Source organism: Gossypium hirsutum, chromosome A01 (genome assembly GCF_007990345.1).
Source record: "Gossypium hirsutum isolate 1008001.06 chromosome A01, Gossypium_hirsutum_v2.1, whole genome shotgun sequence".
NCBI lineage: Eukaryota > Viridiplantae > Streptophyta > Magnoliopsida > Malvales > Malvaceae > Gossypium > Gossypium hirsutum.
In genome coordinates this window covers 109,708,845-109,731,056 of record NC_053424.1, presented here as the reverse complement: position 1 = coordinate 109,731,056, position 22,212 = coordinate 109,708,845, and the positions used below count along the sequence as shown (strand labels likewise).

The 22,212-nt window shown below is 34.6% G+C and overlaps 3 protein-coding genes and 1 long non-coding RNA gene across 4 annotated transcripts; 1 reads left to right on the top strand and 3 right to left on the bottom strand.

The window, feature by feature from the left end:
• Positions 1 to 233: 233 nt before the first annotated feature.
• On the bottom strand, positions 234 to 1,639 carry LOC121229250 (uncharacterized). The gene is made up of 2 exons (XR_005926948.1): positions 869 to 1,639; positions 234 to 465 (listed from the first exon to the last, which is right to left on the bottom strand). It is a non-coding gene; the product is annotated as an uncharacterized lncRNA (long non-coding RNA).
• A 3,570-nt stretch (positions 1,640 to 5,209) lies between these two features.
• On the top strand, positions 5,210 to 6,395 carry LOC107925365 (elongation of fatty acids protein 3-like). Its single transcript, XM_016856028.2, has one exon. The coding sequence runs from the start codon at positions 5,447 to 5,449 to the stop codon at positions 6,269 to 6,271; it is 825 nt and encodes a 274-aa protein (XP_016711517.1). The 5' UTR covers positions 5,210 to 5,446; the 3' UTR covers positions 6,272 to 6,395.
• Positions 6,396 to 6,596: 201 nt separating this feature from the next.
• On the bottom strand, positions 6,597 to 17,459 carry LOC107925464 (uncharacterized). Its single transcript, XM_016856163.2, has 12 exons — positions 16,797 to 17,459; positions 16,272 to 16,500; positions 15,958 to 16,105; positions 15,392 to 15,499; positions 15,071 to 15,228; positions 14,318 to 14,483; positions 13,747 to 13,883; positions 12,907 to 13,591; positions 12,700 to 12,812; positions 12,169 to 12,424; positions 11,798 to 12,053; positions 6,597 to 6,997 (listed from the first exon to the last, which is right to left on the bottom strand). Exons 1-12 carry the CDS (start codon positions 16,969 to 16,971, stop codon positions 6,951 to 6,953), a joined length of 2,478 nt encoding a protein of 825 aa, XP_016711652.1. The 5' UTR covers positions 16,972 to 17,459; the 3' UTR covers positions 6,597 to 6,950.
• A 391-nt stretch (positions 17,460 to 17,850) lies between these two features.
• Positions 17,851 to 20,484, bottom strand: LOC107925347 (probable plastid-lipid-associated protein 4, chloroplastic). Its single transcript, XM_016856008.2, has 6 exons — positions 20,003 to 20,484; positions 19,770 to 19,883; positions 19,601 to 19,696; positions 19,281 to 19,355; positions 18,377 to 18,444; positions 17,851 to 18,129 (listed from the first exon to the last, which is right to left on the bottom strand). The coding sequence occupies exons 1-6, from the start codon at positions 20,312 to 20,314 to the stop codon at positions 18,057 to 18,059; spliced, it is 738 nt and encodes a 245-aa protein (XP_016711497.1). The 5' UTR covers positions 20,315 to 20,484; the 3' UTR covers positions 17,851 to 18,056.
• Positions 20,485 to 22,212: the final 1,728 nt, after the last annotated feature.

The window sequence follows — 22,212 nt, the reverse complement described above, 5'->3', positions numbered from 1 at the left end:
TCCACATGGTAAATATGTCATAATCTAGTATTTATTATTAAAATATTTAATAAAATATTAAAGATACTATTTAAAATTATTATTAATGTTAAAATTTATTATTAAATAAAATTAGAATATTAAATAATTTTATTAAGATAATAAATTATATTAATTATTTATTTTATTATTAAATATAAATATGTGTGTTTAAATAATTTATTATATTTTCAGTAAGAAGCGGCTATGAGATCTTAATTCAGAATGCTAAGTCTATTGGTAGAAACAATAATTATACAACTTTCTTTAAGAGACTCTGGTGGATCAATTTACTAGAGAAAATAAAAATTACAGCATGGAGAATCTTTAAAAATTACACCCCTAGCTACTATAATTTGTACAATAAGAGGTTGTGAAGTTCAACAATGTGCCCCAAGTGTACAAGAGATGTCGAAACCACTGAGCATATTTTTGGAGACTGTCCTTCTATAGCGGAAATATGGAGAAAGTTAGATTTCGAATGGCCTAATGATATTGCTAATGGATCTTTACAAGAATGGCTTAATTACATTGTTTCCACATTCTATATTGTACCCTATGGTATATGTGGTTAACAAGAAATAGATTAATTCATGACAGGAGGATCTTATCATCTCAAGACATAATTCATAGGGTTGAGTCCTACATTAGAGATGTTGATGTGGTTCAGAGGAAATTACATGTTCGAAGGGTTAAGAATGAAAGTTGAAGGCCTCTAAAGGATCCTTTCCTCAAAATAAATTTTGATGCAGCATTTCAAGGGAATGATAGGAGATCATACTCGAGGATAATTATAAAAAATTGGGAGGGTCAAGTGGTAGGCTAAAAAACAATAGTAAATTGTCCATACCTACGAGTTTTGTAGTGGAGGCCCTTGCATGTCTTTAGGCAGTGAGTTTGGGGGAAGATTTAGGGATTCAAGAGGTGATAGTGGAAGGGGAAGCCCTGTCGGTGATAAAAAAGATGAGGTCCTGCAATGAAGATGGGTCGGTTATAGGGGCTTATATATACAATGCAAAGAAAAAAGTAGGTTTCACAAGATGCTCATTTAGACATGTTCCCAGGGATGCGAATAGAGTTGCACATATGCTATCAAGAGAGGGGTTGATGAGAGGTGGGAGTACTTATCTGGAAGGGTGTGTGTTGGACTTTGCGAGGGATGCGATGGACAACGACCGGCGCGAACGACAGTTCGGGGAAGGGGAAAGAAATGGTGGAGATGTTCTCTGATGGCATCGCAAGAAACTTTAACGGGGTTTTAAGGGGGGAAGGGTATTGAGGGCTACTACTATCTAGGGTGGGGGTACAAAGATCGGTGGGTTACTTTTGAGGTGGTGATGGGTTGCTAAATTCTTTGGGTGTTCGACGATTTTTGGGGGGTCTCGGTTGAGATCAGGGGCGATGAACGGTATGATTGTTGCCTAGGAACAGAGGTTGCCGTTATGGATTCAATGGTGCTGCTGATTGCCCATGGAAAGGGAAAGTGGATGCCAACTCAATGTTGGGTTGTTAATTTTATGTTTAGTTTCGTTATTTTATTTGTTTGTTTGTTTGGTTTTGAATTCTTTCTAATTGTGTGGTTCGTTTATGTTCCTATTATTATCAATAAAATAACCCAGATTCCCTTAAAAAATTAAATAATGTCCTTTTAGAAAAAATTGAAATTAAAAATTTATTATTAATATAACATTTTTTAAACTTGATTCAATTTAATTTTTTATATAAAAATCAAGTAATAGATGATTTATTTCCGAAAAATAATTTATGGTTTTCAAAAAAAAGTAAATTTTAGAAGAAAAATATGACATATTTTATGCATTAGTAAATTATTTTTCATTAATTAAGTTATTTTTCATAAAACAAATCAGTCATTTTCTATGAAAGATAGACACCAATTGATATGTAAAATCATAATTGAAAATTGAAAAACCAGGAAAATAATTGAAATAGATAATTTTTTTTGGTTAAATTGCACCTATAGTCACTCAATTATTAGTAAATTTACATTTTGATCACTCAATTATAAAAAGTTACAATTTAATCACTAAATTATTCTAATTTCATCACTTACTCGTTAATGGATCTTAATGTGGGTCATTAAGACATTATTCCTCAAATATATTTGGGTAAACTACAACGTTAATCATCCAATTATTACTAAGTTTTTGTTTTGATGACCTAACTATGAAAAATTATAAAATAATCACTAACGGATTTGATGAAATGACACATTAACTCAAACTTAATAGCTAATTTGGTCATTGAACTATAACTACAATATCAATTTAGCTCTTTTAGAATTTTTTTTAACATTAAATATAAAAAAAACTAAAATTATAAAAAAGCTATAATAAAAGTCAAAAAATTCATGATTTATTTTTCTATACTTAAAAATATTTTTTAAATCATAATTTTACGAAAAATTATTAAAAAGTAAAAATTCATAAAAGTTAAAAAATATATATTTTTAAGAAAAATGCCTAAAATCGACAAATTTATTTAAATATGCTGAAAAAGAATAAAAATTGAGAAAGTATGGCAATTTTTTTAAAATTTACCGATCCATGTTGTTTTTGGAGAGAGAAAGGAAAACGCATTTTGTAGGTCGCGTTTTCTATAAAGATAGACATTTTTATAGTTTTAAGGTATATTTGAATTTACCAAAAAAAAATTCACCATAAAAAACACACAAACCATATACAACATTAATTTACTAAATTTTCATTTAAATCCTTCAAGAATTACAATGTTTGTAGCATGACTCAACATATTCAAAATCCTTAAACACTTATGTATATGCATCCAAATTGTAGTAAACAAGATATATATTTTAAATAAGTGTAAATTGTAAATGTAAAACGAAGTAAATAATTTCGTAAAATTACAAATGGACATAATTATCGATCCCCCGAATGTATGCCACAACCGAGTGCGCGTCTGGTACGCCTACGGTTTCGTCACATTGTTTGGGTTTGCAACTCCATTGGGACTTCAGCCTCTTCTTCATGTGCACGTTGGGGTTGATCGATGACCTCATCTCCTCCCTCCGTGGATGACTAGGACCATGTTCCAGAAGCCATAGTGCATCCCTTCCTGACCAAGTCGGCGTTTGCGAGGACGACCCAACTCAAAAAAATAATGTTGTTGGGGGTGTTTGCGACACTATCAGCGGGCCACTATATGGTGTCGCATGGGGCGATGACGCATAAGGTGTATAATACGATGTAAGGGGTGGTAGCCGTGTGAAATATATCACTAGAGAAGGTATCGGTGCAGGAAATGACTGCGCATGTTGTGGTGCTTGTGTAAAATAAATTGGTGATGACTGTGTTGGTGCAGAGAATGATTGTGCATGTCGTGGTGCTTATGTAAAATAAAATGGTGATGACTATGTTGGTGCAATGAATGATTGCGCGTGTTGTGGTGCAAATGTAAAATAAATTGGTGCGTATTGTGATGATGGTGTAAAATAAAATAGGTTAGTGACAGGAATAAATGAACCATACTGATCGGGAGGTTGCATAGGAACCGGGTTCGCGTGTGCATGTGGAGCAGATGTCAATTTGTATGTGATATGTCCTACTGACCTGAGATTGATAGGCTCTCGTCTTGGCCTTTTACGGCGATATTGCCTACTCTTTTCTAAAGTTGGCAGTAGACATAGCTTCCCATAATGCTTGAACCAATCCATGTAATCCGAAGATGTCGCCAACTCTGATGTCAGATACGGTTCACGCGTTGGCAAGTAATCATACTTGTGCGGCCATAACTCAATATACTTCTTGTGGAATGTTGCCTAATCTTCATCTGGTCTCCCCCGCATGTCGTTCTTGTGTAGGTCATCGAGCTCTTGAGGTTGTTGCAGAATACATTGTGTACACCCGAACTGTCGCATCACTCGGTTGAATTTGTGCATCTCGACCGTTGCAAAACGATCAATGACACTTTCACGTGCCAGATGCTGCGGTTGGCCAAAAATTCCTCCAGGACACATTCTTGAATCCTCAAATCTGTGTATGGCATCCATACGAATTGCAATACGAATTTATAAATTTCAGCAAAAGCCTAATATTTAATTTCAAATGCTAGAATAAAAAACCGATAACTATGAAATTAATAAACTAACCTCCTCCTCGGTTTCTTCATCTAAAGCTAATTAGATATCTTTAAGTTCGGTCGATATACTACTGTGGCTTACGGGGTTATTCCACTTATTCAAAAAATATGTTATTTCAAAATTACAACAATAAAAATTCCAAAATGGTGACAATATTATTAAATGAATTTTACCATGTTACGTGTGAGAATTTGTAAGGGACTTGCACTCAATGGTGTAAAAAATGGTAGTCGATACCTGCCCAGAATTGAAGAAGGAACATGCAACTGCCTATTTTAGTTTTTCTCGGTACACATTTCTTGGTACAATGTCGCCAGCACCGCTGATCTCCAACTAAGTCGTCCCGCTTCTCTCAAGTTGACTAGTTGTAGTAGCCACTTCAAGTGTACCAGATTGCAAAATTTATCTGGCATTAGCAGACCACCGATCAACCTTAAGATGAATGTGCGTGCGAATTGCTCCTTTTCAACATCACTCGTTGAAGCCTTGATAGTCTGAAAGTTGTCATCCAACCATCTCATCTCGATTTGACTACCCCTAAATCTGTTCGGTACATTCCCCAGCAATTGCTCACATGTTGCACTCCAACCGGCACTAACAATTGGCCCCGTAATGACATTCCCATCAATCTGTAGACCAATTTGTAAACTGACGTCATCGAGTGTAAATGTACACTCGCCGAAGGGGAGATGAAACATGTGCGTCTCCGGTCTCCATCTCTCGACCAAAGCATTGATGAATAGGGAATCCAATTTAGTCCCCCGAGTATACAAGTCACATATAAAAAGTCTACATCTCACAAGTATCCATGAATGACCTCCAGTGCACCTTTGCTTAAGTTGTTTATGCGTGTTTTCAAAATTCGATCTTCAACCTTAGTATATAAACATAAAAAATTATTAATCTGAACAGCGTAATAATTAACTATTTAAAATTAAATAATTTGATAATATTTTCTTAACATAGATCAATAATTTTTTTAAATGACATACTTTCTCAATTTTTATTTTTTTTTAACATATTTAAATAAATTTGCCCCTAACCTAATACGATTTTTTTGTTGATGAAAAAAAATGCAAGACAATAAAAGCACCGTTTCTGGTTTTCTTTTCTTTTTTTGCTTGACCATGAATATAGTTTATTCAATAAATAAAATAATAAATGAGGAATAGTCTCCCGACATTAAAGAAGGTTAAACGAAAGGATAGCATAGAAACCATTGAATAGAGCATTGAACCACCCCCTCATCCATCGTCCAACCACCACAGCCGGCAGTCTCTACTATCAGAACTGGTGGCTCTGAGCTTCAGCATGGACCAAATCTACTCGTCTCTCCAGTATTGGCTAGTGAACCACCCCAAAATCCTCCATTTCCAATGGACGGAAGGTCAAACCCTCGGCTCCACCCCACTCTTCCTCGCTCTCACAGTCCTCTCTTACCTCACACTAACGCTCCTCCTCTCCCGAGCACCGCTCCCTTCCCTTGGTCCCAACATTCTCAAACCCATCACAGCCCTTCATTCCCTCAATCTCTTCCTTATTTCCCTCATCATGGCCGTTGGATGCACCCTCTCCATCATATCCCTTCCATCTCCTTTACCCCACATCATTTGCTTCCCCCCCAACACCCCTCCCACGGGTCCCTTTTTTTTCTGGGCCAACATCTTCTATCTCTCCAAGCTTCTCGAATTCATCGATACCCTTCTGATTATCTTAAGTAATTCTAAGCAAAGGCTGACATTTCTCCACGTCTACCACCATGGGACCGTTGTCGTTATGTGCTACCTTTGGTTACGCACATCCCAGTCGCTGTTCCCGGTAGCACTCGTCACCAATGCCACCGTACATTTAATAATGTACTTTTACTATTTGTTGTGTGCAATGGGGATTCGTCCCAAGTGGAAGAGACTGGTTACAAATTGCCAGATTGTGCAGTTCATGTTTAGCTTTATGGTTTCTGTTATGATGCTGTACTACCATTTTAGTGGATTGGGTTGTTCAGGGATGTTGGGTTGGTGCTTCAATGCTGTTTTCAATGCCTCTCTTTTGGCTCTTTTTCTTGATTTCCATGGCAAGAGTTATGCTGCCAAACAGAAGAAGGTTGCTGTTGTTGTTGATAAGGATAAACGTTCATGATCCTGTAACGATTGGTGAATAAATCAGAGAAAAAGCTTCACATTTTCTCAATAAAGTGTCAACTTGTTTTTTCAATAAAGAAGCATGTGAACTATTGTATAATTGGAACATTGTTAATGAGCTCCATTGCTTTCTCTAAAGTATTTTTGAATGAAATTGCTTTTAGATGCACCGTTTTTTAAGTAAAATATATTTTCTTGGAAACGCAATTGTACACAATTTTACCAATCTGTCAATGCTACTAAAATCTTTTAACTTTTTTTTTCGTTCCAAAGAAATTAACCGAAGTGATAAAAAAATTAGGACCAAAGTGAGAAAATGAGTATAGGTTAAAAACTAAATTTATCTTTATGATCTTTCTTCTTTCCATTATCGTTTAGCAGATAACTTCATTTACATGAAAAGCTTGTTATAGAGACATGATGGAGAAAATTTGGTCCTATCACTGAGACCACAGGCCAAGCAGCAACAGAAAAGCAAAGGGTAAGCACTCCTAAGATGAATCTTGGGCATACCAAGACCAGGCCGCATTCCCACCCCCCCTCCCCCCGCGGGAAGAGTGACAGCATCGGCCATCCTGATGATGCCTATACAAAAATGGAGGAAGAAACTCGATGTAACTTTGCCTTCTCTGTATACGATATTGAACAGATTTTTCAGTATAAAACTACACTGGATGTCAAAAACTTTCTAGCCGCGTAACTGATCTGCCTTCTTTCTGGTTGCTTTTTGATACGGGGTTGCGCACGGACCAAGATCGAGTTGCCAAGTCACGAGAAACTCCTACGAAAACCCTAAACAATTAGATCTGAAACGAAACAGAAAATTAAAAGATTAGATTTTTGAATTTTCAGATCTGAAATAAAATCCCCAAATCAGCAAAGAATCAAATTGAGAATAGAAATAAGTGTTAGGGTTCTTGAAACCCTCAAGGAGATTGTGATTCTGCCCAATTGAACACCAAGATAGTTTTCCCCAAATTTCGACAATCTAATTTCACCCAAAAAGAGTATGGAAAAACCCTAGAAATTGGGGATTTTTGGGCTGATTCCTTAAGATAGAAAAAGGCTGAAAACACAATAAGAACAGAAAATAGATTAGATAATGATTCAGCACAAGTAGAAATAAAGAAAGAATTGACAGTAAGAAATTAAAAGATAAGTCCTAAGAAGCCTTGAAATCTCGAAAGATCTCACAACTCCCTTCAAACGGCTCTAATCTCCCCTCCAAAGAATATCAATGGCAAGAAGAAGGTTGAAGATGGCCCCCACAATCAAAAAGATTGTTAAAACAACTTCTAAAGAAAACTCAAGAGAAAATCCTTGAAGAACTCAAAGAGAATTTTCACTCAAATCAAATCTGAAATTTTCAATGTAATTGTAATGTTATGTAGGGTGGTTGGCCAAGCCATATAAATAGGCCTTTCAAATGTTTTCCTAATTTAATTAGAACACTAAAACTAAAACTAAAAAAAAACTCCTAATTATTTTAATATGGAAATTCGGCCAAGGGTCTTTTATTTGGGACTCTTGGATAAACATTTAAACTAAGTAAAATAAATAAATAAATAAAAATAAAACTCTACAACTTGGGCCACTTTAACAATTTGGCCTGATTTTCAACTAAGTATGGGTGGATTTCTTGATTGGGCTTGGAATCTTCTTATTGGGCCTTGCCCTCAAGAATTTGGGCTTTTGTGACTCGTATCATTCCCCCTTCCTCAAAAAGATTCGTCCTCGAATCTGAAAAATCAAATGAACTCGACTTTCCTCTATCGAACGGGACTAATGGCAATTGAGTCCACTGAAAAGAATAGCCATGAGATAGTAAATAGCAACGGAAACAAGCTTGTAGTCCAATCATAAGCATAACAGAACAGGTATAACGCATGTGAATGGACAGATTCAGATTACCATGCAAACAATCTAATTTACTCACCACTGCCTCGTCAAATATTTGAAACAAAGATGGACATGTTTTAAGGCATTCAGTCGTCTCACATTGTTCCCACAAACCATGAATAAATTGCGAGTAATAAATCAAATGGTAAACATAATCGTCACAAGTGGGTATTTGAAAAGATTCACATGGTTCACAGAGTTGCATAATCATACCATTCATTAATCGACGGTCTATAGATTCACTCACACATGCATTATCAAAAACAAGAATCTTTTTATCAACCATCAAAACAGATAGATCATCAATAAATAAAATAGGACAGTCAAGCACGTTTCGATCTAAGTGTTCATCAACACGATCTTTATCACTATCCGAGGAGTACAAAAGTGTTTCAAAGGTTTCAAGCATCTTACCTCGATAAGCAGAAGAATAAGGGTCGATTTTACCTTTTTCATTTAAAACAAACCTTCGCTCATCGGGGGCATAGTGTAGTCGAATCTCCGTTGTTGAGTTAACCTTTGTCAAATGGAACTCAAACTTCATGTACAACCACATAAACTGTTTAAGGCACGAATATAAATTGAAAACAAATTTGGAAAATTTCGTTACCTTATTCTCCAAAACAGATTTGGACAAATTCGAGGATTTTACACAAGGTAAATCAAGAGAATAACAAATCACGCTTCTTTTTGTAATGACTTTATCAACCACAATCGAAGAGTAACAATTAATCGGATCAAAATGAGGGGATCTTTTAAGAACTAAGTCACCAAAAGTTTTATTAATAATTTTCAAATCTGCACTGGACTCGGTTTCTAAAATTTCCTTACCTCGCTTACCTTCGGGATCATGTAGTGTGATTTCATCTTTGCCTAAGTTGATCGTATGAAAGCGTCTTTCATTTGAGAGGTATTGAAGTTGAAAGTTATCTTTCGATCTTTCGGGAACCTGAAAAGTAGCAACACAAGAAAAATTCATATCTTGGTTAGTGGAAACATTCCTCACTAGCCTTTCATCGTCTTTTTCTTTTGTTTCTTTTTCTAACTCATTTTCTCTTCTTTCTTCAACTTCTTTTTCAATTTTCTTTTCTGTTTCACATTCCTTTTCACTCTCAATCTCTTTTTGCTCTTTTTCATTCTCTTTTTCTTTTTCTCACTTGTTTTAACAGAATTTTTCAGTTTGATTTGGTCCTCATGGACTTGTTCCAGAGTGAGCGGCACTAAGGTGAGTTTCTTTCCTTGATGCTTGAAAGAATACCTATTGGTACGACCATCGTGAGTGACTTTTCGATCCAGTTGCCACGGTTCTCCTAGCAACAAATGGTAGGCTTGAATAGGCATTACGTCGCACACAACTTCGTCTTGATACTTACCGATAGAAAAGGCGATGCGCACTTGTTGAGTGACCCTAAATTGGCCTTCGTTGCTAAGCCCTTGTAGTTGATAAGGTTGTGGATGCTTGGTAGTGGTTAAGCAAAGCTTTTCCACCATCGTCGTGCTGGCTATGTTCGAGCAACTTTCACCATCAATAATAACTCTACAAAGCTTACCTTGTATGTGGCAACGAGTATGAAAGAGATGTTCTCGTTGCTGCTCGCTCTTTGGTTTTGCCAAAGATGATTGTCCATGATCATGACAATCATCATCCATTCTAGGGACACGTTGAGGGTTGCACCTATGGGGCTGGTTATCCCTATCTTCCTTAATTGGATCTCGATATTGATGTTTTTGATTCACTCGTACCTCATTCAAAGTAGTATTCAATGCTTGAAGTGTAGCATTTATTTGTGTGATTGCAGCAGTATGTCTGTCTAACTGTTGTTGGACTTTCATAAGTGCATCATTATTATCACCTTTAGACATCTTCAAAACCTGTAAAAAATAAACACTCAACACTCAAAAATAAAAGTTAGCAAACCTCACCATTAATCACTCAAAAAGAAAAATCAAATTCTCAATGAGGTCGAATTCAATCTTGTGAGTTCTTTATCAGAGTTTATATCAACCAATTAGAGAGTGTGAACCAAACTACCAAAGAATCCTAATTTGCACTAGGATACCAAAAACTGACGAGACACCAAGTGATTCGTGTTGCACCGAGGAAGGATTGTGCACACGTTTAAATCCTACTAACACAAGAAACAAGAAGGTGTTAGATATTTTAAAAGGATAATAAAAAGCAAACAAATGAAAACCTACAGCTAAGAATCAATAAAAATTGCTGAAAACAGAAAACCCGAAAAACTGTGGAGTAACTTGACAACTTCGTTCGAGGTGTTCCCGATCTCAAAAAATCACAAAATTAAATCTGAAATGTCTTCAAATATTGAATTTTTGATCTGGAAAATTTGGGCACCAAATTCAACCCGCTGAATATTTTTTTAATTTTTTATTGGATTTAGTCTTTTTTCAATTTTTTTACTTTTTCGACTTATTTTTTTGCGGGAAATATTTTTGTATATTCAATAATAGTGCTAAAAATATGTATGTAAAATTTCAGATCAATCAGAAAACGTTTACCCACTCAAATAAATTTTTTTCGAAAATTTTTCTGGGTAAAACTGCTGTTTGTAATTTAAAAAATAGAGATCAGTTTAGAAATCAACCAAGAACACCCAAAACGCCCAAAATCTGATACCAAATGATACGGGGTTGCGCACGGACCAAGATCGAGTTGCCAAGTCACGAGAAACTCCTACGAAAACCCTAAACAATTAGATCTGAAACGAAACAGAAAATTAAAAGATTAGATTTTTGAATTTTCAGATCTGAAATAAAATCCCCAAATCAGCAAAGAATCAAATTGAGAATAGAAATAAGTGTTAGGGTTCTTGAAACCCTCAAGGAGATTGTGATTCTGCCCAATTGAACACCAAGATAGTTTTCCCCAAATTTCGACAATCTAATTTCACCCAAAAAGAGTATGGAAAAACCCTAGAAATTGGGGATTTTTGGGCTGATTCCTTAAGATAGAAAAAGGCTGAAAACACAATAAGAACAGAAAATAGATTAGATAATGATTCAGCACAAGTAGAAATAAAGAAAGAATTGACAGTAAGAAATTAAAAGATAAGTCCTAAGAAGCCTTGAAATCTCGAAAGATCTCACAACTCCCTTCAAACGGCTCTAATCTCCCCTCCAAAGAATATCAATGGCAAGAAGAAGGTTGAAGATGGCCCCCACAATCAAAAAGATTGTTAAAACAACTTCTAAAGAAAACTCAAGAGAAAATCCTTGAAGAACTCAAAGAGAATTTTCACTCAAATCAAATCTGAAATTTTCAATGTAATTGTAATGTTATGTAGGGTGGTTGGCCAAGCCATATAAATAGGCCTTTCAAATGTTTTCCTAATTTAATTAGAACACTAAAACTAAAACTAAAAAAAACTCCTAATTATTTTAATATGGAAATTCGGCCAAGGGTCTTTTATTTGGGACTCTTGGATAAACATTTAAACTAAATAAAATAAATAAATAAATAAATAAAAATAAAACTTTACAACTTGGGCCACTTTAACAATTTGGCCTGATTTTCAACTAAGTATGGGTGGATTTCTTGATTGGGCTTGGAATCTTCTTATTGGGCCTTGCCCTCAAGAATTTGGGCTTTTGTGACTCGTATCACTTTTCCTATCCATTTGGCTTCTTTGATTTGCAGCTCCGGATTCCCTGTCCTCAAACGGTAATACTATTACAGGGGCTGCAGGCACGGTGAGCCAACGCTCCTTCAAGAAACTTAAGAACTTTTTAACCATTTCCCTCCTGAATTTGAGCTCTTGAGTGAAGAGATCACATAGAAGAAAGGCAATAACATACTTGAAAGGAACAATGAGAAGAATGGTTGCAGATGATAACAACACCAGTGCAACCTCAGTTGTTACCTGTTAAAATGATTAAACCAGTATAATTTAATTCAAATTTGGACCATAAAAGAACGAAAGGTTCTTAGTACATTTGCACTCTTTACTAGTTCCATCAAGGCTCATGACATCATACCTGAGGCTGACCTGCTAGGAGAATCGTGCGTAATTTCAGTAGAGTAACATTCAGATTCTGGAGATAGCATTCCACATCACGCATCGCATCTTTTAGAGCTACAATCTTCTGAATAGTATTCGAAGGTGGCTGATCACAGATCGTGACTTTTCCAAAAGATCTACCCAGACGACCCTGCTTCTTGAGCCCTTTAAGGGTTAGCATGCAAATGGCTAAAACAATCAATGTTGCGGGAAACACATACGGTAGCAGATTCCTACGGAGTAAATATTGAAGCAATCAGCTTAGTGTGCTAACATGGAGGAATATGAGTGAAAAACAACAAAATCACATTTAAGTAACTATACCACATCCCATTTCGTTCCCCGAGAGCCGAAGCTCAAGAGCAATGGACAAATTTGGTCATTGTAAACATTTTGTAACATCTCTGTTCTTAAAGCATGAATGAATCATCATCTTGCTCCAATGATATATCAGCCATTTAGAATGTTGGTATTGTTTGCCTAGAAATAATTTATGCAAAGTGTGTACCTGAAAATAATCGTATAAGTGAATGCAAGAAAAGAGAGAGTCAGGTGCGGCTCCTCCCAGCGTTTAAGCTTTTCAAAATTCCTAGCAGTTAATGCGAAGGGAAGAATAAGTTCCTGCATAGAGAAAATCAACTGACATGTAAGGTTATATGTATAAACTCAATGGAACCAATGAGAAACACAAAACATAGAGAAATATATGCCGAACCTTGAAAAGGTCAATATTACTGGGTATTCCTTGAAGTTTTGCAGCATCAATTGTGGCTTGAGTTCTCTCTGCAGCCTGGTACTTCTGTTTGCAGATTGTTGCTGCCCTTTCTACCAGGGTCTCATCAGCTATAACAAGATTTTTATTTAACACAACTGCTTGTCTAACAGAGGAATGCTTCCAAAAACTAATGGAAGCACTAGAACCCCAAGATGGAGATCTCATCCACTTCCGCAAGTAAACACTACCATCTATGTCAAACACGTGATCACTGATTTCATATTCCTCTTTGCAAGGGCTCATTCCTTGAGCTTGAGGATAACCTGCATCTGTAAGTTCTGCAACTAAATGACCACCCCAATAATTTACAGCTAGAGTTTGGAAAACAGCATCCCCACGGGGTGCATTTTGCAAAAAGGAGAACGGGACAAGTTTGATTGGATCATCCAACAACTTTCGCAAAGATTGGAGTGCTTGAAGCCTGGCAATGCCATTAATGGCACCTGTAGTTGCCTTGTCCTTCCCTTTGTGAGAACCAAATACTTGAAATAGCGATTGGTCATCATCATCTGGTCCATACTCGCTAAGAAACTTGTGTAGAGCAATAATTTCACTGATAAATGCATGCCAAACATCTCGTCCCAATTCACCTCCCAAGTCAACAAACTCCAGCACCCACTTTGACCTGAATAAAAGTTCAAATATATAATTATTTATTCATATGGCAGTAATTCTAATAGAAAAAGAAAAAGGATCTAAATTAAACCACATCACTGAAAAAAGAAACTTTACATATAGCTTAGTATTTTCAACCACTAAAACCAGACTAGAGAAACTCACCCTGGGCCTGATGAAACAGCTACTCCAGAGTCAAAAACCCCTGAATTGAAAGGTCCAACTTTCACTTTCTTCACTTGCAATCCATGCTCTGTAAGATCAAGTCTTATTGCTTCTTTCGGACCTTGAATTCCAACTGCCTGCGAGAACATGACAGTCACTAACATCAACTACAATTTTATGCCCAAAAATTGGAACAGTTCTATAGTGAACTGCAGCTGTTCTACCCTTAAATCAAATATAAGGACTGCTCCAATAGATCATAAAATCATTCTAAGTTCCCTAACAAACTTGCTAAAAAATTTCAAACCTTGTTACTCATTTTCATGATTGAAACCAATAAATTAATTAAATTTCTAAATGGAGCAGGATACTTGCACACCATTCTTCTTTGTATGCTAAAGGTCCTCACTCCCCATTTATTTGCGGGAAGGGATAGTAGAATAAACAAAAAAAAAAAAAAGAGGAAAAATGTTTATGCATTTATTAACTAGCAACATCAGCCAACTCATGAAAATGGTATTATAGGCTGCAATATAAAATTGATAAACACCTTATGGCGGATGATAAGTACCTCAAAATACAGTGCTTTATCTGTTAGAGTAAGTTTTCCTGGCCATGCCATGTTATTCTCCCATTTTAGAACAGGTTGTTTCCTGCTAGAACCAGTGTACAAAATTCTTTCCTCTGAGAGATGAGGATATTCTTGGATTTGATATGATTTCCTTGCTTCATGCACTCTACACTAAAACCGGCAGGAATCAAGCTTACCATAATGAATTTAAGAAGAATTAATTAACAGAAATGAGCCTAACAAACAAAAGATACACATTAAAATGTATGCAGAATCTACCAACCGATATACCGATTTTAAACACTTTTTATTTTTACTAAATGTACAAGTGTTGAAATAATGAAATAGAAGAGAAATACGAAAACAGAAACAAAAGGATATCATTTAGAAGCTTAAGCTAAAAATTGAGTGCATAGAGCAAACAATAAGGGAAAAACAAACTGGACCTCTTCTAGTTAAGCAAGTTTGGATCTGTTTGTTCTAACCCCATACCATTTATATTGGACTTTGGATGGTTCTACGAGTGGAAACAGTTGAACAAATGCAAAAATGCAGGCCAACACTCATGAAAGGCAAGACCAGCTCAATTAATATTCTTATTATTACATTAGTCATGTAGGGTTTTCCCCTTTCCTTCAGTAATGCTTATAAAATTGCGAGGTTGAGCTATTACTGATTGTTTATCTCATGTTGATTCACCTATGACCATGAAATTTTAATGTGAACAAATAGTAGTACGAAACCAGAACTTACTTGAGAAGTTCATGAATATAAGTTAGCCACACTCTTAACGAGATGCCCTTTTCATCACCAGCAAGAGCTTTGAAAAGGTTATCCACTGTAGGGTGATCAGCTACACCAGGAATTGCAGGAGCGATCCGAGTGAAGGCTTCTTCTCCCACCAGCTTTCCCTTCAATATCACCAAGAAAATAATTAATTTCATGACTCATGCTCTTGCAACTCCATGTTGAATGATAAGAAGGGCACTTTTCCCTCTCTCTCACTCTGTGTTTAAAGGGGGGTGGGGGTGTGTGATTTAATTTCAGAATACTTCAAAAGATAGCAAAAGGAACCTGAAAAGAAGCTTTTCTCGAAGCATGAGCACGCAAATCATTTTTACCACTGTAAGGATTCTCCCAAGCAATCATTGTGATGAAAATTAGTCTCTGGAATGCAGGTTCCTGTAAATAAAACAAAATTTGTTCCAAAAAACAGCTAATCAGGAACTTCATGACACCCAAGACATAAAATGGAACTGAGGGGGGAAGCTACTCATTATGCAGCTCATGAAACTGGTGACAGTGGTAGTGGAAATGCCAATCATACACTATTTACAAGTTCTCAAAATTATTAATAATCAAAACAATTTTCTTTCTTGTCTTCACATTTTATGTGTAGAACTAAAAGTGAATATTGCAAAAGCCATACACTGATGACACAAAACACATGCAACCAGTACGAAACACAAGGACAAATGTCAGAAATTACAAAAAAGGTCATAAGATCATCCTCACTCGTATCATTCATTGAGCTGGCTTGTATGATCTTAGGAAGAAAATGATGACGATGATGAGCATAATATTAATAAAAGGAAAGAACATAAATTTTTCATATGATCATAGTTGTACAAAGTACAGACCTTCAGGCAGGGATGAAGAGAGGAGGCATCCCTTGACAAGAACCTAAAGCAGCAATACTCCACCAAATTACGAGCATCATCATACACAGGTTTAGGAACAAGAGCTTTAAATATGTTTTGCATCTTTTGTCCAGTCAATCCATTCAACCTGCAAACTTAACTTCAAAGATTCAAACCCTAATCCAATAGCTTTCAGCTGCTTCCTTTTTTTTTTTAATTGAAACCACTGGATTTTGAAATATTCATGCCAAAATCCGTATTTCACAGAATGCTTAGAAACATGTAGTAAAAGATGTAGTAAAAGATAATTTCACCTGCAAAACTGCTCAATAGACACAATAGCAGCAAATGATAGATTTCCATTAGGCATACTACTAGCAATAGTCTGTTCTCCCAAGAATATGTCATCCATGTCTTGAGTGTCAACCTCATTTCCAGGATCAGGCTTTCCAATTTGACCAGTTTTTACTAGAGGCAAAGTTACCTCAGTCAAAAAATGCTGGGTTTTTGACAACCACGAATTTATGCTTTCTTGCACAGCATCTGTCAATACAACAAAAGGTATAAATATAGAACTAAGAATCAAGAAAAAGGAAATCCCACTTTAAAGTATCGAAAGCGTCTTGGGTTTTGCTAACTAACTATATTCTATATTATAGATATCTGCGCTGAATTCAATGGATTGAGAATAATTCCATTAATTGTAAACTGCTACAATTAGGACAACTATAATCAGCAAAACCAAACAATTTAGACAGCATCTCATCTTAATAGCTAAAATGATAAGACCTGACAACAGCAATAATAATATAGCTTAATAAAAAAGAATTCAAACATACTGGTATGCTTCCATCTATCCCCATGAGCTCCCACAAACTTGAACCTTAGCTTATGGCATGAAGCAGAGTTTATTGAGAAATACCCGAGCTTGGAAACATCTTTATTACTGGAAATCAAATGACTAAACCCCAAAGTTGAAGCTTTTTGGTGGGTAACCGGCAACTTTGCAAACATTTTTTCTTTTTCTTGTTCTTCTTTTCTTTTTTGTTTGGAGTTCAAGATTCAAAGATTGGGTCCATAATTAAGTAGTAGACTCAATCAAACAAGTAGTTACAAACAATTATTAAAGAATGGAATTAAAAAAATAAGCTGGGGATGACTTTAAGAAAATCAAGCTGTTGAGTTAAAAAAAAAAATTGCTTTAGCTTTTGGTTTCAAAAGACTCTTGTTTTTGAGACAGAATTCTAATAAAGAAAACTGGAAATCAAATCAAAGGAACTGGGAATTAGAGAGAGGAGAAGAAAAATATAGAAAGCGAGATGGGCATAACTTTCCTTTTACTACCCAGCCAATTTGAGGACACGACAAAAACGAACTTGCTACAAACAAGTACAAACTTCAAATATTTTTACCTTGGATTGATTTTACTACCCAAAGTTTGTACTATATTTATAATCATAGCCGTTCTTTTTACACAACATTCTGTTTCTGATACTCAAAAATAACTTTATTAAATTTAAAATCGAATTTTAAATGAAAATAAAAAATATTTTCTTAATCCACAATCCAAACTCCTTGAAATAAAAGTTCTTTTTTTTCTTTTACATAGATTTCCCAGCATTTTTTTTTTGGCAAAACATTTACTTGTTTTTCTCATGGTTTTTATCCGATAATGACCTTTTCATAAAACATTAGTTGACCACCTTGTCTTAAATCACTGTTTTTCTTTTTCCTTTTTTCTTTTTTTTTTTGTCTTAAATTGGTCAAAAAAAGACTGTCTTAAATATCTTTTGTTTATGTTTTCCTGATGAAGATTGTTTTGGTCGATTTATATTAACCGTCGACAAAGGTAAGGAAAAAAAATATATACTGATAAAACATGCACATAAATCATAAGTCAATATGATTTATTTATTAAAAATGTGTTGTAATATAATGTATGCGTATCAAATACAAATCTTTACATGAAATATATATAAAGCCATAAAACATAAAAAATGACTGTCTGCTGTGTATCAAATACAAGACCACTGTTGTAAGAGTAGATCCATTGGTAGTAAAGCTCAATGGCAGAGCGATGATGCTAATGCTGCATTTCACTAGACAGGGACGCGGTAAGAAGGGTCGATCATTTTCAAGATGAACAAGTTTCCTAAATCACCTCTTGATATCCTGTTCACAATTTAAACACACCAACAATTAACTACTATAAATCAACATTCATATTGTTGTTTCGGGCTTTTCCTTTTACTTAAAAAGTACTCGTTTCCGGAACTCATATTTGGCACATATATATAGAGAAAAACTCGGGAAAAGTTGAGCATACCCATGTCGGAGACGTATCCGAGTTTGAATAAAATAGGTTTACATTGGCTCGGGAATACTTAAATTTCGTTTTGATCTCGGGATGTTAACTCACCTCAGTTCTTCATCCAAATAAGTAATCTCTAGTTCACCACGAGCTCTTCCAGGTGCCTTTATAGGTATCTGCAAATCAAGATAAATATGAAGCATACAATACAATAGGCTTTTAGACAATATTCTATGCTTCTTATTCCTTTACAATTAATGGATGGAGACGTGGAGAGCTAATCATAAGTTAAGGCAAAGAAAATGCCCTCTCTGCAATTTTTTGTTTATCTCACCTTCAATATGTTATCCATGGCTTTGTAAAGTAAGTACTGGAACTAAAAGAGGTCATTTTACAAGCCATTTACATGTTCTAATAAAATCCAAACTTTAAAAAGAAATCGGCAAGCATCTGTTTTGCAAAGTGCACTCTTTTGTATTGTGGTGTGAGTTTGAATATCTTTAGCCAGCTCGTTGAGTACGGGCTGCACCGTGAGAACATAAGCCGAAATTATCCTCTTTAAGCCCCTACAGGTCCCTCAAGGTTTTGTCATCCTCAGGTGTGCTTCTAGAGATTCGAACTCTATATCATAACACAAATGAGTACACTCCTCAACAAGAGGGGACCTTAGGAGGGCCTAAAGAAAACAATTCAAACTTATGTTCTCACGACAAGACTCATGCCCCGCATGTTAGGTTGGGTTGTCACAGCTCCCTAGTCCAAACACCCAAATTCCAAAAAAAACATTTTGGAGGCTTTTCATGTTAAAAAAAAAAAGAAGTTCCACCATTAAAGCTGATCTTGTTACGGATATCAAAACTCTTAATTAATACAGCAATATAGGAATTCATGCTTCAAACAGCAAATCCAGGTTAAAACTGCAGAAGGAGAAGCAAAGTTGATAATATGAACTAAAAAGAGAAACAAGATTTTAGATACCAAACTATGAGTTGATTCAAACATTTCAACTTACCAAACCTCCAATTTTGAAATAATCAAATTTTACAGCCACTTTCCTTGCATTCAGAGGTGTTAAATCTGCTGTAACCTACAAAAGCATAATAGTCGATTTTCACAATTTAATCAGATTATATTTAAGAAGGAAGTCAAAATTTACTATTTTTTTAATCATTTAATGTTCTCCAAATTAAAAAAAATCACTAGGCATGCCAATGAATAGACCCCTAAGGCCATGAAAAGTTATTTATGAGTAACCAAAAAAAAGACAACAAACAAGAAGTTCATTACAAAAATTGGAACCCAATGGTGGAATGAGAGCCATTTAAAAATTACCTGGTTGAAGAAAGGCCAAGATTCCATGTTTTGGGCCCTAAATGTATCCACATTGATTGCTTGGTAGTTTGTAGAAGATCTTAGGAATTTGGGTCTCTGTCAAAATATTACTTCAAATTAAACTAAAGAAATGGCAAAAAGAACATGAAAGCAGAGTGAGTTTAGTAACCTGAGTTTGCAAAATAGATTTGGAAGTGGTGTAAATAAGCTCCCATTTTCCATTTAGTAAATCAGATTTCAGAGGCTGCTTTGTGGGATTAACTGCTTCAAGTTTGCTTGCTAACTGTTAGGATTATAGACACAGGTCTTTCAAATTCAATAACACAAAATCAATGAAAAAACCAGGTTTAAATCGAGAATTTCACTCTCTAAATGAGGGGGGTAAAAGGGAAGAAAACCCACCTGATCAACTCTCTGCTGGTCCTCGGGGGTGGCATCGGCACCTCGGTCAAGTGGTGCAATGCAATCAAGAAGGTCTTGCTTGAGAACCTTAGCGTCCTTGCCTTTGTTTAAAAAAGCTGGGAAGAAAGAAACGTTAACCCTCCATTTCTGATCAGGAGCTGATGATGATGTTGAGAGATTGAAGGCATTGGGTCGGAGGGGTTTGGTTAAGAAGGGAAAGCGTTGGGGTGAAGAGATAGAAGGGGGAAGCTTAGGGGATGGGGCAGAGACAGAGGTGGTGAGAATTGTATGGAGGATTGGAGATAAGGCCATGGCTCAACTCAACTTTCTTCAATGGCTCCCCAGTGCTGGAAACGTAACGTTTTCCATCATCACACGTGCATTGCTTGGTGTACTGCTTCATGGGCTTTGTTTCTTTCTCCTTGCACCTTGATTTGTAAGGGCCTTCTATTCAAGTTCTATCTTATGCTTGAGCCACCTATTAAGTTAGAAGCCCAAATACTTAAAAAGGTGAATAAAATTTTATTCAATTTGAAAATTTTAAAAAAAAATTGAGTTAATTAAATTTAATTATTTAATTTTTTTATTCAACTTAAATAATTAATTTAATTTTTAAGTTCGAATCGAGTTAAATTTTACGATTCGAATAATTTGAATAATTCAAATAATAAATTAATATAAATACCTTTTTGGTCCTTGTTAATTTTAAAAATGAGCAAATTGATCTCTCTAAAAAAATTATAAAAGATTCAAAATAATTTTTAAAATTCAAACTATTTATAAAAATTCCAAAATTTATATATTTTTTAAAAAATTTTAAAGAATATATAAAGAAAGTTAAAAAATATTATTTTTTAAATAATAATTTCGGGACCGAAATAAGTTAATTAATGATACAAGTTCATCAAGTATTTTTTTTCTTATTTTGCTTTGAAAAAGTTTTCAAATATACATGATTTCAAATTTATGTGCTCTAACATGGAATTAGTTATACTGTAACAAGATTTTAATTTAACATGTTCAATTTTTTTAATTTAACTCAAACAATTTTATAAATTAAGGTTTCATCCTATAGCTTTATTTGGTCTTATTTACATTATTGAGAAATAAAATTGGTTAAGATAAATTAATTACTGGATATCATGCTAGAATTAATATATATTGGAACCGTGCTTTGCTACAACAATTAATAAGAGCAAATGCCAATCCTTAAATTTGATAGGATTATATTTTTCAAAAATTTTGTCCTATAAAATTATACGAGTTAACGAGTCATATTTTAACATCTTAAGTTGATTTAAAAAATTTCGAGTTGAATCTAGTGAAATTATTCAAGTTAAATTAAAAAAATTAAACATGTCAAATTAAAATATTATTACAATACAACTACTTCTATGTTAGAGCATGTAAATTTAAAATCATATTATTTGAAAAGAATTTTAAAGCAAAATAAGAAAAAATAAGAAAATTTAATATGTAACTAAACCCCAAAATGATTATTTTAGAAAAAAATTTAAAATTTTAACCTTCTTTATATATTCTTTAGAATTTTTTTAAAAAAATTGTAATTTTTTAAAATACAAAATTTGAATTTTTTTGTATTTTTGTTGAAAGAAAGACCAATTTGCTTATTTTCAAAATTGACAAGGAATGAGTATTTACACCAATCTATTATTCGAATTATTCGAGTTATTCGAATTGTAAAATTCAACTCGACTCGAACTCAAAACTCAAATTACTTATTCAAGTTGACTCAAAAAATCGAATAATTCAAATAACTTGATTCTATTAATTCAAAATTCTAAACTTTTTTTGAATCGAGTCGAGTTTTGTTCATCCCTAATTATATGTTGCACTATTAACGATTACTTCTAAGGTGAATTTTTATAGTAAGAGAATAACATACACAAGAATGATCCTAAAAATTTAAGTTTTTAAGCACCAATAAAATTTTGCCACATCATCAAATTTTAAATATACGAAATTATTAGTATACACTTATCCATAGAAAAATTATTTTATAGACCTTTCTCACCACATTATTCATGACCCATTTTCAATTATTTAATCACATTTCAACAAAATCATCCATGCCATTAACACATAATTTTGGTAACTTTTTTACCCTGAACTCTGAATATAGAATCCCAACCCCTAAATACAAATCCGTAACCAAATCTTTAAACCATGAGCCCCACACTCATAACTAG